A 17,703-nucleotide genomic window follows, 5' to 3' on the forward strand; every position below is an offset into this window, starting at 1 on the left:
CTTCTATTTGCTTCCCCAAGTTATCAATTTGATATAAAGGATAGGCTCATATAATCTTAATTTGACTTGAGATCTATAGTATTTCTTTAATATATGCACTCATTTATTTGGATCATAAGATTAATTTTCTTACTCGAAACTAAGATTAACTCATAAAACGTGTTATATTTGTAAAACCCCCAAAATAAAAAAAAAAAAAAAAAAAAAAAAAAAGAAAACAAAAAAAAAAGGGGCGGTTGGGCCGGCCCGAAAAGACCGGGCCCAACCCCCTTATCACGATCGTGCCTAGGGCACGATCGTGGAAGAGAGGGGGAAGAAGGGGGGGGACGACGGCGGCGGCGGCTTGGAGAGGCGACACCGGAGAGGAGACGAGCGCCGGAGACCCGAGATCCGGCCGGCCGCGGGGAAACCCTCCTCTTTTCTTCGGTGATTTTTTTTTAATCCGGGTTGCTCACGGATTCTTCCACCCATCTCTCGCCGGAAAGGTCGCCGGAGCACGCCGCCGGACCGAGGTAAGCTTGGTTCCCTTCCTTTGCTTTCCATTTCTGAATTTTGGGAGGTGTTGGATTGGAGATTTGGCCGGTGAAGCCGTCGAAGAGGGATCCGAAACAGGGTACCCCTGTTTCGGCCCCTTTCTTTTGGATTTCGCCACCACCGGCCGCCGGGATTGGCCGGAATCTATGGCGATGGGGTTGGCCGTGTTGGTGTGGGTTGGTTGAGGGGGGATTTCTAGGGTTAACGGAAGATGGGAAGTGTGGATCTGAGGCTCTCTCCCTCGTGATCCCATCCCCTTTCCCTCTTCCTCTCGTCGGTTGGCCGCCGGCCGGTGACGACGGTGAGAGCCACGGTCGTTGTCGTCGGTTGGGGGCCGAGCCACCATCACGGTGGCCTTTCGTGGAAGAAATGGAGGAAGGGGGAGGGGTCTGTGTCGGTTGGAAAGAAGAAGAAGGAGAAGAAGAAGAAGAAGAAAAAGGAGGGAAAATAATAATATAATAATAGTAATAAGAGAAGAAGAAAAAGAAGAAGAGGAAGAGACTTCTTCCTCTCTCTTTCTCTTAGCCGGTTACCATCGCCGGCGACTGCAGCAGGGGCGGCCGGCGATGGTTCGGCCAATGGTGGTCGAGGGTGGGGAGGTGAGGGCACAGCCACCCCGACTGTTGCCCTTGGACCAAAGAGGTGGAGGAAGAACCCTTCTCTATCATCCACCCTTCTTTTGGTCTTTTCATCGGGACTGGCCATCGTCGCCGGCGTGGCAGCGGCCACGGCTGGCGACGACATGGGCCGGTGGTACGGAGTGGGAGTCGGGCCACCCCGATTGCCCTAGATCTGGAGGGATTGAGATGTTTGGGGACCTGGTGATGGACCCCATAGCAGATGAGAATTATAGTTCAGAATATTTTAATATTAAATGATTTAGTTTGTGATTTGTGATTGATGCTGTAGGGGAGGAGACAGCGGTGCCAGGAGGTTTTGATCAGGGGACTCAGCACCCCAGCGCGTAGGTTGTGATTCGGACTGTGTTTGAGTCAGTCTACAATTTCTGTAAGAATCCCTACATCTGAGCACTTCTATGCATATATTGACATTTTGGTTGGATTTATTTTACGGTTGTGTTGTTATTGCTTGTGAGCTGATATGACACATATGAGATGAATGTTTATCAACATATTTTCATTATTATGTTGTTATTGTTTATGTGTTGATGCGGCACCTATGAGGCGTGCATGTTGTTTTTAATGAATATATTGAGATATATTCATTTGGGAAGAAATAACATATTTTTGAAAATTTATGAAAATATGTGATGTGATGGGAATGTGATCGAACATGTAAAACTAGACATGTAATATGGGTTGGACTAACCTTGTCATGAGATAGCGGCCACGAGCTGATGCGTGGGATAGCCTACACAGGCTTACGGATAGCGGCCACGAGCTGATGCGTGGGATAGCCTCCACGGGCTTACGCGTGGGATAGCCTCCACGGGCTTACGGATAGCGGTCACGAGCTGATGCGTGGGATAGCCTCCACGGGCTTACGCGTGGGATAGCCTCCACGGGCTTACGGATAGCGGCCACGAGCTGATGCGTGGGATAGCCTCCACGGGCTTACGCGTGGGATAGCCTCCACGGGCTTACGGATAGCGGCCACGAGCTGATGCGTGGGATAGCCTCCACGGGCTTACGCGTGGGATAGCTGCCACGAGCTTATGCGTGGGATTTGTACAGTCTTGGACTGGGACATGATCTTGGTTAGTCCAACGCCAGAAATGAAAAGTTTGAAAACTTTGGAATTTGAGTAATACGGGAATGGATCACATAATGTGAAAAAGGATTTGTGTATATGTACTGATTACATATATTTGTTGTTTGTTGAGCTTTTGAAATGATGAAATGATATATATTTTGATACTTGATTATTTTATGATTTTGTTGTGTGTGGCTGTTGGGATTCTTACTGGGCTGAAAAAGCTCATACTACACTTACATTTTTTTTCAGAGGCACTGGATTCGTAGAATCTGTCGGATGGGACAAGAAGTGAGCTCGATCTGGATTCAGACTGCTAGATAGTTAGAAGTCAATTTATCTTTGATTTATGGACATTTGAAATTATGTAATAAATCAGTACATTGTAGCTGGATTTGATTGAATTCCATTAATCTTTGATTTTGGCATTTATTGGAATTATTGGAATTATTTGAATTGTTGTTTATCATAGGCCTTGCATGATCTTTAGGGCATTGCTCTAGGGATCATGCGGCCGGTCGCGTACCGGACCCGGGTGATGGGTTTCGGGGGCGTGACAGAGTGGTATCAGAGCTTAAGGTTAAGGTATCCTAAGGTTTATGAATCCTAGGGTTTAGGCTCGAGTAAGCCTGAGTGGGGAAAATCACTAAATGCATAAGATATTAAATGGTGTGATTAGCATATGAAGGATGCGAAATTTTCTTAATCTGATGATCTTGATGCTGGAAAAATTGTGTAGGTTGATATGGCGCGAGGGCGTGGTCGAGGGCGTGCCCGAAAGCCGACCCGATTTGCAGATGGCTCCACGGCTTGGGCACCCTCTGGACAGCAGGAAGATACCTCATCCACGCCGACTCGGAGTGTGCCACAGCAGGAGCACACTATGGACCCTACTGGTAGTACTCCAGAGATGGGAGCTCCGGAGATTGGGACATCCGAAGGACCAAGTATTCAGCATGAGGAGACGATAAGTGCTTCACAGTTGATGCAAATGATGGTGCAACAGCAAGTTGCTGCCAGGGAAGACATAATGAGGATGGTAGAGGTGCAGCAACAGTTCTTGCAGCAACAGTTGCAGCAGCAGCAAGCTATGTATCAACAACAGCAGCAACAACAGTTCCAAGGCACTACAGCTCAGTCGGAGCACCGAGTCAGTCTGTTGGATTTTCAGAGGTATGCACCCCCAGCATTTAAAGGTACAGCTGACCCGATGGAGGCTGTGAGCTGGCTGAAACAGATGGAGAAAGTCTTTCAAGCTCTGAGGTGCCCTGATGAGGAGAAAGTTCTTTTTGCCACATTTATGTTACAGGGTGAGGCAGCTGACTGGTGGGAGATGGAGAAAGGGAAGCTTGGTCCGGATGATGCCCCCTTCATTTGGGAGGAATTTAAAAAGGTTTTTCATGAGAAGTATTTTCCCCAGGGTATCCGATTCCAAAAATATAGGGAGTTTGACCGACTGGAGCAGGGTGATATGACAGTTGCTCAGTATGCAGCAAAGTTTGAAGAGATGTCCCGATATGCTCCGACTTTGATATCAGAGGAAAGTGATCGAGCAAGGAAATTTGAAAATGGGCTCAGGGGAAGGATTCAACAACAAGTCGCTGCATTTGAACTGTCCAGTTATAAAGATGTGGTTAACAAAGCCTTGGTGATAGAAAAAGGGCTTGACAATGCCCAGGCTGCCAGAGAAAAGAATATGAAGAAAAGGTTTCGATCCACTGATTCTCCGAGCCAAAATAGTAGACCCTTCAAGTCAAAGGATCAGAAACCGAATCAAGTTGTCACCAGAGATAAAGGACAAGCTCGAGGTGCTATTAGATGCTACCGCTGTGGAGGACCTCATCTTAAGCGAGACTGCACCTGGATTGGGGGGCCATGTTTCTCTTGTGGTCAAGAAGGGCATAAGGCTGTTGTTTGTCCTAGTGGGAAGGAACAGCAGAGGCGACAGGCACCTCAGTCTTCTCAGAGAGCCCCTGGAAATCGAGCACCTCAGGAGGGACAACAACAAGAGGGAGGGCAGCAGAGGCCTAGGACCCAGGGTCGGGTTTATGCACTCACAGAGCAAGATGCCAAGGCTTCTAATTCAGTGGTGACAGGCATGATTAGGTTAATGTCATATGATGCAAATGTATTATTTGACTCTGGTGCTACCCACTCATTCATATCGGCCAATTTTGTTAGAAAGAATACTGAAATATCACCAGTGCCATTAGAATTTGATCTTTGTGTCTCAACGCCAAGTGGAGATGTTATATTAGTTAATTCAGTTTGCAAGAACTGTATTTTGGGCGTTGAGGACAGGGAAATGAATGCAGACTTGTTGGTCTTAGAGATGAATGACTTTGATTTGATTCTTGGAATGGACTGGTTGGCAGCATACCATGCCACTGTTGATTGTTTTGAGAAAACGATCAAGTTTCAGATCCCTGGTCAGCCAGTGTTTGGGTTGGTGGGTAGCAAGTCACCTCATCAAATGAAATTAATCTCAGCTTTACAGGCTAAGAAGCTTCTCACAAAAGGTTGTGAAGGATTCTTAGCTGCTGTGTTAGATACCCAGAAAGAGGAGCCCAAGTTAGAGAATATCCCTGTGGTGGCAGAATTTCCAGATGTGTTTCCAGATGAATTGCCAGAATTACCCCCTGATAGGGAGATTGAATTCTCCATCGACTTGATTCCTGGCACTGGACCAATTTCAAAGGCTCCATATCGAATGGCTCCAGCTGAATTGAAAGAGCTGAAGGAACAACTACAGGAGTTACTGGATAAGGGTTTTATCAGGCCTAGTGTATCCCCTTGGGGCGCTCCTGTATTATTTGTGAAAAAGAAAGACGGTAGCCTCCGACTCTGTATAGACTACCGGGAACTAAACAGGGTGACAGTACGGAATAAATACCCACTACCAAGGATTGATGATTTGTTTGATCAGCTGCAAGGGGCTCAGATTTTCTCGAAGATTGATCTTCGTTCTGGCTATCACCAATTGAAAATAAAGGCAGAGGATGTACCTAAGACAGCTTTCAGGACCAGATACGGGCATTATGAATTTTTGGTCATGCCTTTTGGTTTGACGAATGCACCGGCTGCCTTCATGGATCTTATGAATCGGATATTTAAACCTTATTTAGATCAGTTTGTAGTGGTGTTCATTGATGATATTTTGGTGTATTCAAAGAGCTCACAGGAACATGAAGAACATCTAAGGGTAGTATTGCAAATTCTTAGAGAAAAGAAGTTGTATGCAAAGCTATCAAAGTGTGAGTTCTGGTTGGATAGTATTTCTTTTCTTGGGCATGTGATCTCCAAAGAAGGTGTCTCTGTTGATCCAATGAAAGTGGAGGCAGTGGTTGGGTGGTGTAGACCTACCAATGTAACTGAAGTGCGCAGCTTCTTGGGATTGGCTGGATATTACAGAAGATTTGTTGAGGGATTCTCCCGTATTGCCATGCCTCTAAGTCGCTTGACTCAGAAGCGAGTAAAGTTTGAATGGACAGATGACTGTGAACAGAGTTTTCAAGAGCTGAAAAAGCGTCTGGTGACAGCCCCAGTGCTAGCTATTCCATCTGGAACAGAAGGCTTCATCATATACAGTGATGCATCTCGTAAAGGACTAGGATGCGTTCTGATGCAGAATGGGAAGGTGATAGCTTATGCCTCTAGACAGTTAAAGTCATATGAACAGAATTACCCTACACATGATTTGGAGTTGGCAGCGGTAGTTTTTGCTCTGAAGATATGGAGGCATTATTTGTATGGAGAACACTGTGAGGTTTTCACAGATCATAAGAGTTTGAAGTATATCTTCACACAGAAGGAGCTGAATTTGAGGCAAAGGAGATGGCTAGAACTACTGAAAGATTATGACCTGACTATTAGTTACCATCCAGGGAAAGCAAATGTAGTGGCTGATGCTTTGAGCAGAAAATCCTCAAGTGGACTGGCAGCATTGATCACTACACAGAAGCATATTGTATTAGACTTGGAGAGATCAGGGATTGAGATACGGTTACATGATCCTAAGATACATTTGGCTACCCTCACAGTGCAACCTACTCTGATTGAAAGGATCAGGATGTCTCAGAGAGAGGATCCAGAGTTACAGAAGATCAGAGAAACAGTAGAGTCAGGTGTGCAGTCAGAATTCCGGGTGCATGAAGATGGCTCTTTAAGATTCGGGAGCAGGGTATGTGTGCCAAACGTGCCAGAAATGAAGAAAGAGATTCTTGATGAGGCCCATAACTCAGCTTATACAGTGCACCCAGGAGGTACTAAAATGTACCGGGACTTGAAGGAAAAATTTTGGTGGAGTGGCATGAAGCGAGATATAGCTCAATATGTTGCACAGTGCTTAGTGTGTCAGCAAGTGAAAGCTGAGCATCAGAGGCCTGCTGGACCACTACAGTCTCTTCTCATTCCTCAGTGGAAGTGGGAACATATCACCATGGATTTTGTGACTGCTTTGCCTAAGACTCCTCGGGGTAATGATGCAGTGTGGGTGATTGTTGACCGACTAACCAAGTCAGCACATTTCTTGCCTTTTAGAGTTGGTTTTTCTTTGGAGAAATTGGCAAGTATGTACATAGAGCAAATTGTGAGGCTGCACGGGATTCCAGTTTCAATTGTATCTGACAGAGATACTAGATTTGTGTCACAATTTTGGAAGAGCCTTCATAAAGCTCTTGGTACAAGACTGGACTTCAGTACAGCTTTTCATCCACAAACTGATGGACAGTCGGAGCGCACTATTCAGATCTTGGAGGACATGTTGAGGGCTTGTGTCATGGATTTGGGTGGTGCATGGGATAGTCATTTGTCGCTGGTTGAGTTTGCCTACAACAATAGTTATCAGGCCAGCATTCAGATGGCTCCTTTTGAGGCACTGTATGGCAGAAAATGCCGATCTCCAATTTGTTGGGATGATGTGGGAGAAAGAAAAGTATTGGGTCCAGAGATAGTACAACAAACTGTGGATAAGATACAGGTGATTAGAGAACGGCTCCTTATAGCTCAGAGTAGACAAAAGAGTTATGCTGACAATAGGAGAAGAGAACTGGAGTTTCAGGTTGGCGATCATGTTTTCTTGAGAGTATCTCCTACTAAAGGTGTGATGAGGTTCGGAATTCGTGGCAAATTGAGCCCTAGGTTTGTTGGTCCGTTCGAGATTTTGGACAGAGTTGGAGAAGTGGCATATCGTTTGGCTTTACCACCAGCTTTATCAAGTGTGCATAATGTATTTCATGTTTCAATGCTGAGGAAATATATTTCGGACCCGAACCATGTGGTAGATTTTGAGCCTATAAGTCTGCATGAGGATCTGACTTATGATGAGTACCCGGTACGGATTGTGGACAGAAAAGATCAAGTGTTGCGACGTCGGACCATTCCTTATGTAAAGGTGCAATGGAGCAACCACTCCGAAAGAGAGGCCACTTGGGAGCTCGAAGAAGAAATAAAAGCCAAACATCCTCAACTCTTTGGTATTCCAGGTACATTAATTTCGCGGACGAAATTTTTTTTAGGAGGGGAGAATGTAAAACCCCCAAAATAAAAAAAAAAAAAAAAAAAAAAAAAAGAAAACAAAAAAAAAAGGGGCGGTTGGGCCGGCCCGAAAAGACCGGGCCCAACCCCCTTATCACGATCGTGCCTAGGGCACGATCGTGGAAGAGAGGGGGAAGAAGGGGGGGGACGACGGCGGCGGCGGCTTGGAGAGGCGACACCGGAGAGGAGACGAGCGCCGGAGACCCGAGATCCGGCCGGCCGCGGGGAAACCCTCCTCTTTTCTTCGGTGATTTTTTTTTAATCCGGGTTGCTCACGGATTCTTCCACCCATCTCTCGCCGGAAAGGTCGCCGGAGCACGCCGCCGGACCGAGGTAAGCTTGGTTCCCTTCCTTTGCTTTCCATTTCTGAATTTTGGGAGGTGTTGGATTGGAGATTTGGCCGGTGAAGCCGTCGAAGAGGGATCCGAAACAGGGTACCCCTGTTTCGGCCCCTTTCTTTTGGATTTCGCCACCACCGGCCGCCGGGATTGGCCGGAATCTATGGCGATGGGGTTGGCCGTGTTGGTGTGGGTTGGTTGAGGGGGGATTTCTAGGGTTAACGGAAGATGGGAAGTGTGGATCTGAGGCTCTCTCCCTCGTGATCCCATCCCCTTTCCCTCTTCCTCTCGTCGGTTGGCCGCCGGCCGGTGACGACGGTGAGAGCCACGGTCGTTGTCGTCGGTTGGGGGCCGAGCCACCATCACGGTGGCCTTTCGTGGAAGAAATGGAGGAAGGGGGAGGGGTCTGTGTCGGTTGGAAAGAAGAAGAAGGAGAAGAAGAAGAAGAAGAAAAAGGAGGGAAAATAATAATATAATAATAGTAATAAGAGAAGAAGAAAAAGAAGAAGAGGAAGAGACTTCTTCCTCTCTCTTTCTCTTAGCCGGTTACCATCGCCGGCGACTGCAGCAGGGGCGGCCGGCGATGGTTCGGCCAATGGTGGTCGAGGGTGGGGAGGTGAGGGCACAGCCACCCCGACTGTTGCCCTTGGACCAAAGAGGTGGAGGAAGAACCCTTCTCTATCATCCACCCTTCTTTTGGTCTTTTCATCGGGACTGGCCATCGTCGCCGGCGTGGCAGCGGCCACGGCTGGCGACGACATGGGCCGGTGGTACGGAGTGGGAGTCGGGCCACCCCGATTGCCCTAGATCTGGAGGGATTGAGATGTTTGGGGACCTGGTGATGGACCCCATAGCAGATGAGAATTATAGTTCAGAATATTTTAATATTAAATGATTTAGTTTGTGATTTGTGATTGATGCTGTAGGGGAGGAGACAGCGGTGCCAGGAGGTTTTGATCAGGGGACTCAGCACCCCAGCGCGTAGGTTGTGATTCGGACTGTGTTTGAGTCAGTCTACAATTTCTGTAAGAATCCCTACATCTGAGCACTTCTATGCATATATTGACATTTTGGTTGGATTTATTTTACGGTTGTGTTGTTATTGCTTGTGAGCTGATATGACACATATGAGATGAATGTTTATCAACATATTTTCATTATTATGTTGTTATTGTTTATGTGTTGATGCGGCACCTATGAGGCGTGCATGTTGTTTTTAATGAATATATTGAGATATATTCATTTGGGAAGAAATAACATATTTTTGAAAATTTATGAAAATATGTGATGTGATGGGAATGTGATCGAACATGTAAAACTAGACATGTAATATGGGTTGGACTAACCTTGTCATGAGATAGCGGCCACGAGCTGATGCGTGGGATAGCCTACACAGGCTTACGGATAGCGGCCACGAGCTGATGCGTGGGATAGCCTCCACGGGCTTACGCGTGGGATAGCCTCCACGGGCTTACGGATAGCGGTCACGAGCTGATGCGTGGGATAGCCTCCACGGGCTTACGCGTGGGATAGCCTCCACGGGCTTACGGATAGCGGCCACGAGCTGATGCGTGGGATAGCCTCCACGGGCTTACGCGTGGGATAGCCTCCACGGGCTTACGGATAGCGGCCACGAGCTGATGCGTGGGATAGCCTCCACGGGCTTACGCGTGGGATAGCTGCCACGAGCTTATGCGTGGGATTTGTACAGTCTTGGACTGGGACATGATCTTGGTTAGTCCAACGCCAGAAATGAAAAGTTTGAAAACTTTGGAATTTGAGTAATACGGGAATGGATCACATAATGTGAAAAAGGATTTGTGTATATGTACTGATTACATATATTTGTTGTTTGTTGAGCTTTTGAAATGATGAAATGATATATATTTTGATACTTGATTATTTTATGATTTTGTTGTGTGTGGCTGTTGGGATTCTTACTGGGCTGAAAAAGCTCATACTACACTTACATTTTTTTTCAGAGGCACTGGATTCGTAGAATCTGTCGGATGGGACAAGAAGTGAGCTCGATCTGGATTCAGACTGCTAGATAGTTAGAAGTCAATTTATCTTTGATTTATGGACATTTGAAATTATGTAATAAATCAGTACATTGTAGCTGGATTTGATTGAATTCCATTAATCTTTGATTTTGGCATTTATTGGAATTATTGGAATTATTTGAATTGTTGTTTATCATAGGCCTTGCATGATCTTTAGGGCATTGCTCTAGGGATCATGCGGCCGGTCGCGTACCGGACCCGGGTGATGGGTTTCGGGGGCGTGACAATATTTTCTCTCACTCAGAAAAATGATAAATACTAAAAGCAATCATGTAAGAAAACTTCTAGAAATATCAGTATAAAAGTACAGAGTTTAAAAGAGGAGAAAAAAGTAACGTAAACTAGTGGTAGATACCTTGTTAGCTTTGTCATATCTACGTACGCTTTCACCTGTCTAAGCATCCTATATAACTTTGTTTTCCCAAATTGCCAACTATAATTAGTTTTAGGAGAATGTCGATAAATCACTATCCTTATTTCTTCTTCATCTGGTTTGGAAAAAGGATAGTGAAGACTTCTGGACTAGCCGGTAGCCTCAATAGCTCTCTCTCTTCTTGTTTTTATCCCTTAAGATTGTTATAAACCTTGAAAGCTCCCTCTTTATCTTTTTACTGGCTGTAACCTCTCTAACTAATTACCTGTAAAACTATCCATCTTTCTTGTAAATACCTTCTCATCTTGAATAAATTTGGGTGACTGGTTGCTTTTCCAATCTCCCTTGCATCAGAAAAAGATAGATGTATCATCTCTTTCCTTTCTTAATTATTTATGACTGGCCCTTTTTTCTTTTTTTTAATTAGTGGTGGGAGTCTCAAGTCACCTGTCTGTGTAACATGTCTATTAAGCCTTGCCACCGGAATCTCTCCATCAGAGAGAGAGAGAGGGGTCATTGTTTGAAACCCATGCCCTTCAAAAGTCAAAAAGACACCTCCAAAAGCAAATTTAACAAGTAATACCCATTTGCCTCCACCGGTTTTAAACTCCACCATAATCTCTCTCTCTCTCTCTCTCTCTCTCTCTCTCTCTCTCTCTCTCTCTCTCTTCTGTGTGTGGCTGGGGGATGCATGTATAAAAGCTTTTATGTTGGGTCCCATATGCCCATCAGACACATCCTATCATCCATCTATAGCATCAGAATAAACGTCACTTAAGCATGGCACCAAATAGAAAGCAAACAAGCTAGATTACTCCAGTAATAGGAAAATCGAATGATAGATCCTGCACTTGCATAGAAATTTTCATACACATGCTAAGCTTCTGGTTTTCTCTCTATCTACTAGTCTTCACTTGTGTATGATTTTCCATTGTGTGCTCCACACACCTCATCAATTATACAATTTTTTGCTTGTATATCCTGTTAAATATCTGAAATTGAGTATATATTTCACAAATTTACAACTTGTATATATATCATTATGAATTATTCTTTTACATATATACTCTTATAAATATTTGAAATTGCACGTATATTCTTGTAAATTTACAATTTGCATGTATACTTTTATAAATTTTTCCTTTTCATGTATATATCCCTACTAATTTATTATTTACATGTATTCCTTATAAATTATTTTCTTTTGCACTTCTACTTTTATTGAGTTAAGCATATACAATACAAAAAAATAATTTATAAGAGTATATACACAAATGCTAAATTTATTAGGAATATGCAAATAGTAAATTTTCGAAAGTATTCATATAATTTTAAATATTTATAAGGATATATTAAAAAAATCCTAAATTATATCATACTATCCTATCTCGCATCTTGTAGTTTTTTTTTTTTTTTTGTGAGAAATATCTTGTAGTTTGTTCTGAAAAAAGTAATTATTCCTTTCTACAATGGAGAGTGACTTTGTTACACTGGCATGTCGATGGCAAGATCACGTTATCCATCACAACAACTGGCCTTTGTAGACTTATCACAAATGCATATATGAAAGACCCATATGATTAAAGGACAGGCTCACATGAGCCCTACCAATGGCAGATAGTTCCTGGACCACCTTTCCGTAGAAGACTTCCTTTCTTAGCTCTCTCTCTCTCTCTCTCTCTCTCCCCCTCTCTGTGACTGTCTCTCTCTGTGATGCCTCCATCCTTCCGTCCTGCATCTTCCCGTTTGATTAGCCAGACGCTAAATACTCCCACCCTTATTCAAGGAGCCTTATAGGGCCGTCAGATTGCCAGAACAAAAGGACATGTCACAGTACCTATATCTTTTTCCTCTTTCTTCCCATAGTGTTCAAGCCAAACTCTGAGCCTTCTCCTTGCTCCCCCTTAGTTTGATCTCTCTCTTGGGACCCAGAGACTTCCGGTGGAAACAAATAACAAAGAGAAGCCACAGACGATCTTTCCTAAAAGTTTCCTCTAAGAATTCGAATAGTTCCCAAGCGACATGGAGTTAACCCATGGAAGGAGAGATAGGTACCACTGTGGAAAAGAAGACCAAGAGGAGGCATCCAAGAACCCTTCCTTCGCTCCCTCGCCCTCTACTCCCCCCTCCTCCCTTACTTGGATTCCTCATGCCGAGCCCGCCGCCTTTCCGATCGAGAGGGAGCACATGTTTGACAAGGTAGTGACGCCGAGCGATGTCGGGAAGCTGAACCGACTCGTGATTCCAAAGCAGTATGCTGAGAAGTTCTTCCCTCTAGACCCGTCGATGGCCGACAAGGGCCTCTCGCTGTGCTTCGAGGACCGCACCGGGAAACCATGGCAGTTCCGCTACTCCTACTGGAATAGCAGCCAGAGCTATGTCATGACCAAGGGATGGAGCCGCTTCGTCAAGGACAAGCGGCTTGACGCAGGTGACACCATCTCCTTCTGCCGCGGTGTCCGTGAGTCCAGCCGTGGCCGCTTCTTCATCGACTGGCGGCGCCGCCTTGGCTCCTCCCACCACCGCCTGCCACTCCATCGTCCACTGATGCCGCTGCCCCTCACTGCCACCACCATGCCATTCGCCGGGCACTTTCCCCCTTCAGTACCTCCCATGCGCAATGCTGCAAGCCCTGGCGCTTGTGGTGATGGCGGGTCGTATGTCTATTTTCAATCGGTGCGTCCCCCACCGCATGTCCGAGTGCAAGTCGGGGGTGGTGGAGTGGTGGGGCTGCCGATGGTTTTGGGCTCGGTGCCGGTGATCCATGGCTCAGCAAAGCCCAAGCGAGTCCGGCTCTTCGGAGTGAACCTAGAGTGCTCAGAACCTGAGGGCCTCGGTGAGGCTCAAAGGCTGCCTCTGGCGCAGCCTAGGCCTCCTCTTCTCCAGCGAGAATTGGGGCTGTTGGGGCTCGAGTCCACCGTAGGGCTTCCATGAAGTAAGCTGCACTCATCCATAGATCTCCACTTATAATTCAGAGAAAAGGAAGCAAGAAGGAGAAGAAGAAAGTTTCAGATTCTTACTCTTGTTATGTACTCCCATCTTATGCTTGCTTGAATGAAGGGGTTCAGGATTTTCTCATTCCCTTTTCTTCTTCATCATAATAAAAAAAAATGATCGGGAAAGAAGATGAAGAATAGGGAAAAAGGGATGTATGTGAGCTATAATATTTCTACATTTTTTTTCCTTTCTTCTTGAACATGTGTTAAAATTGTATGTATACTTCACCCAGAGCCCTATTTTTGGTGTAGTAGCCTTGTTCTTCTGACCTTTCTTTCATATGCTTCAAGCTATGGATATTTTCAGTTTACAAATTTTAAGCTAATTGTTTCCTTATTTGTTCTTGGGTTCGATTTTGTCTATTATCTTTGCTAGGTTTTTGTAGCTTCATCCATCCATTCATAACAAGATTGTATGCTTTGGATCGAAGAGAGATGATTGATGGAGTATTACAGGTTGGATTTAGTCTTTATTCATTTTTGTCTCTTATATAGGTTTGATCTTTGCCTCCTTTGCTGATTCTCCTTTCAGTGCATTTATAGTTGAGTTAAGAATCGCTTTATTTAAGAGACCTCACATTGCTTAAAGAGGCCGTTCTGCACAACTGGAAAGTTATATATTTGTAGAAAGAAGAAGGATTCATGCTTACTGTGTTATAAAAAAATTAATGGGGCTCTATGAGATACGATACCATTAAAAGTTTGCTAGGAGTTGGTTAAAAAGAGTTGATAGCCTTTTTATGTTATTAGAAGAAAAATGCTAAGCTTACACCTTTATATGCTTTTATTAGATGCTAGTTAAGTGTATCTTTTGTGACATGAGCTAAGCTGGTGGATGGACTTTGAGTGTTGTCCGTAATGGGCTATAAGGGCATGCGATTAACAGTGTTTCTAACCTAAGGAAAAGGGACAAATAGATGGGACACTATACAAAGAATATAGAGAGTAACAGAAAATTTCACGTCAAATCATAACTAAATATTTTTGTTAAAAAGACTCGCCCCATAATGATTTATTCCACTTTTCTTGGCCTCGTCTTCTATATAGCGTGGCTTCTTTTTTTGTGACATGTTCTTCTAGCCTACACAATGTGACAGCTTATGAGATGAATTAAACTTATTTTTTCCTCTCAAGAAGAAAATGGGCTGGGGGGAGGTCTTACTTCATTACTTCATAAGCTGTTAGACTATGTCTGCAATAGCAAACATGATAACCTGAGTTTGTATCTTTGAAGGATAAAGTACGAATAGGAGCCTAATCGGAACAACAAAAGGCAGCATGGAGCTCCAAAACGTGATCAACATTCTAAAATCAAGAATTATTACAGAAAATGGAAGCATGGAAAAAAATGTTGTTTTTGCTAAACTGGATTTATATACGGAGTCAAAAAAAAAAAAAAAAAAAAAAAAGATGTAAAGACCATATTTTTTTTGTGTTGACTTTGTTTGATGCATCGTTACATATAAGTATTTTTATATCAAAGTTTGAAGTTGTTGAAGCTCGCTTGAGATGTGAGCTTTTCCTATTGTTAGTTTGAGTAATATTATCTACATTGACTGAGTTCTGTGAGATGTATGTTATTCCATCATAATATCAAGTAGCTTATTCACTTCTCCCTATTCTCCTAGCGGATAAATCTTGAAACTGTATAGGAAAGTTTTGTTTCTTCAAAAATCCAGATCATCTTCGCACAATGGCACCTTTCATTTTTCTTTTAATGCAGTCCGAAAATTACTTTTTTATACATCAATTTTTCAAAATAAAATGCATGGTGCCATGGTGAAATTGTTTTCTAATAAGTATAAAATATTTTGGATTCATGGCATCATAACAAAAGGATTACAGACCTTTGATTTCTATCTGCCATTAATGGTGGAATTAGAGCGTGTTGTTTTTGTTCTACTATTTTTGTTGGTAATTTGGTCCCTCTATAGGCATAAAATAAATAAAATATATAGGCTAAATAATGTAGGCCTTAAAAGTTACGAGGAGATGATAAATTGGCGTACGCTTAAATAATGTAGAACAGGACGAACAGCTTACATTTAGTATTTTGATATTATCTTTTATTGTGAGATAGCGGTTTAGCAAAATCAATGTATATCAAATTATTTTAGCTTGTAAAGAAGCCAGTAGCAATAAAGTTTACCTAGGGTTCACTTATTTATGTCACGATTGATTAAGATAGGAGGACAATATATAAAATTATAGATTGTAGATGTTGAAGTGCGAACTTTGGCCCTACAGTGAAGTAGAGAAAGAGTTACTAGGCTTCAGTGGCAGCCAAAGCTCAGAGGATGTGGCAAAAGCCGTTTATAGATATGATATAGGGTAATAATGTGAAGAAAATGTTGGTTTCCTTATTATTTTATATCCAATTTCATCTATGATGTTCACCATTATTTAGATCATTCTATTAGGAAATCAGCCTTGAAAATATGAGGGAGGCAAAGATTTACGGTAGAGAATTGTCATGAAAGATGTAACAATGGTGAGGATTACAGATATTGTGCTAATAATTCAGTGACAGAAGCTTTATTGATTGAAATGGTGAGAAAGATTTTCTTTAAGGCTTTATGATTCATAATTGAGAAGTTTACCTCAGTCACCTCTTCTATCAGAATAATTTGTGATTGAATTTAATTACTTTGATTTATCAATCAATTGGTGAATGACAAAACATTTTAATTGTAGAACTAATGACCTTATTTTTTGATGTTCAAATTTCACCTCAGTTAAAAAGCAGAAAACCTTTAAGTATGGTTACATGTCATGCTTGTTTGCTTGTTTTTAACTCTTTCAATATTTGCCATTTGGAAGTATATACATACATAAATATATGTATACATAAATACATACATGCATGCATGCATATCTAAATTATTAATTCTACTTAGGCACTTATTAAGTTAAGAGTGGTAATATAAAACTGAGTAATCATTGGTTAAAAACTAAATTACACAACCTCTATCATCATGCCTTATTCCAACAAGTGACTAAATTGTATATGAATTTAGATATCAGCTCACAAAGCATCTACTTACCATCAAGCATTCAATATGAGTATTAGATAGTAATAGCTACAACAGATAGATGTTTCTTAGTTGTTATAAGCATAATAATTTTTATCTACCAATGTAACATGATATATACATACCTTACATAAAGTTTCTGTAAAATACCTGTTGATTTCATAAAGCCAATTGTAATGTGATTAAAATGGCTAATATGGTTGTACGAAAAATAAAAAAGGCTAATATGGTCTTCTATATATGTGGCCCTAATGCGTATGTAGGTAGAACTTCCTAAGTGATTCTTTTAGATAAAACAAGATCTTGCATATTATGGTGTGAAGTGTTGTGGAAAACTGAAATGAGTGGTAGTCTTATCACCATTTGTGCTTTTAAGAAAAAGAAGATTCCTCGTACCTTTTCTGAAGTCAATTTATTATGATGTCATATATACGTGATGCTGGAAATTTCTGAGAACATGTAAAAGTAATTGGATACATCAAAGACAATTAAAATACAGAAGAACAACTAAAAACACAGGAGCGTGACCTTATAAATTAGCTTCATTAATATTTACTGATGGGAAATTATTCTGCAATTATTTCCTTTGTAAAATTAAATACACTACATAAAATAGGTGCAGAAACTTTAAACTCCAATTCTGTGAAAGTACCTTGTATTTTTTACCTGTCAAACTTCTAGAGGAAAAGAATATGGTCTTATATACATCTTTTCAGAAATTATGTCATTAGCTTTTATGATGTTGTTCCATATTTTCCTAAGAACTTTCTTTGTAGACAAGCTTGTTTTAATTCTATATAATTAGAAGCTCAAGTTCTCAAGGAAAAAGAATGTAGATGCATGTCTTCTAAAATCCTATATCCCCTGTGGATTTAAGGATTGTTATAGATATCATGAACTAGCAAGTTGTTCTGTATCCATGTAGCTTGGAATCATGTGTGGGGTACGCGATAAGCAGTTTGGAAATACCAGAATAACATTTCCTCCTTTTTTGAGTAAAGGAAGTATCAGAATAACACATCATAGAAATCCTCTTGCATTCTTAAAGGCCAAACCTAATCCATGTTTTACTGCCATAAGGATTGATCGTGACTATCCATTAAGTATTAAAATGTAATT

At 42.4% G+C, this 17,703-nt stretch overlaps 2 protein-coding genes and 1 long non-coding RNA gene across 3 annotated transcripts; all 3 read left to right on the plus strand.

The window, feature by feature from the left end:
* The first annotated feature begins 273 nt into the window (after nt 1-273).
* Nucleotides 274-1,680, plus strand: LOC120104205. The gene is made up of 2 exons (XR_005506673.1): nt 274-512; nt 1,444-1,680. It is a non-coding gene; the product is annotated as an uncharacterized LOC120104205 (long non-coding RNA).
* Nucleotides 1,681-2,793: 1,113 nt separating this feature from the next.
* Nucleotides 2,794-4,340, plus strand: LOC120104354. The gene is made up of 2 exons (XM_039115278.1): nt 2,794-4,291; nt 4,335-4,340. The coding sequence occupies exons 1-2, from the start codon at nt 2,993-2,995 to the stop codon at nt 4,338-4,340; spliced, it is 1,305 nt and encodes a 434-aa protein (XP_038971206.1). The 5' UTR covers nt 2,794-2,992.
* Nucleotides 4,341-12,184: 7,844 nt separating this feature from the next.
* On the plus strand, nt 12,185-13,867 carry LOC103706444 (B3 domain-containing protein Os02g0683500-like). The gene has a single exon (XM_008790540.4). It carries the CDS (start codon nt 12,579-12,581, stop codon nt 13,488-13,490), a length of 912 nt encoding a protein of 303 aa, XP_008788762.1. The 5' UTR covers nt 12,185-12,578; the 3' UTR covers nt 13,491-13,867.
* The last annotated feature ends 3,836 nt before the right edge of the window (nt 13,868-17,703 follow it).

The sequence above is a fragment of the Phoenix dactylifera genome, chromosome 17 (assembly GCF_009389715.1).
Source record: "Phoenix dactylifera cultivar Barhee BC4 chromosome 17, palm_55x_up_171113_PBpolish2nd_filt_p, whole genome shotgun sequence".
Taxonomy (NCBI): Eukaryota; Viridiplantae; Streptophyta; class Magnoliopsida; order Arecales; family Arecaceae; genus Phoenix; species Phoenix dactylifera.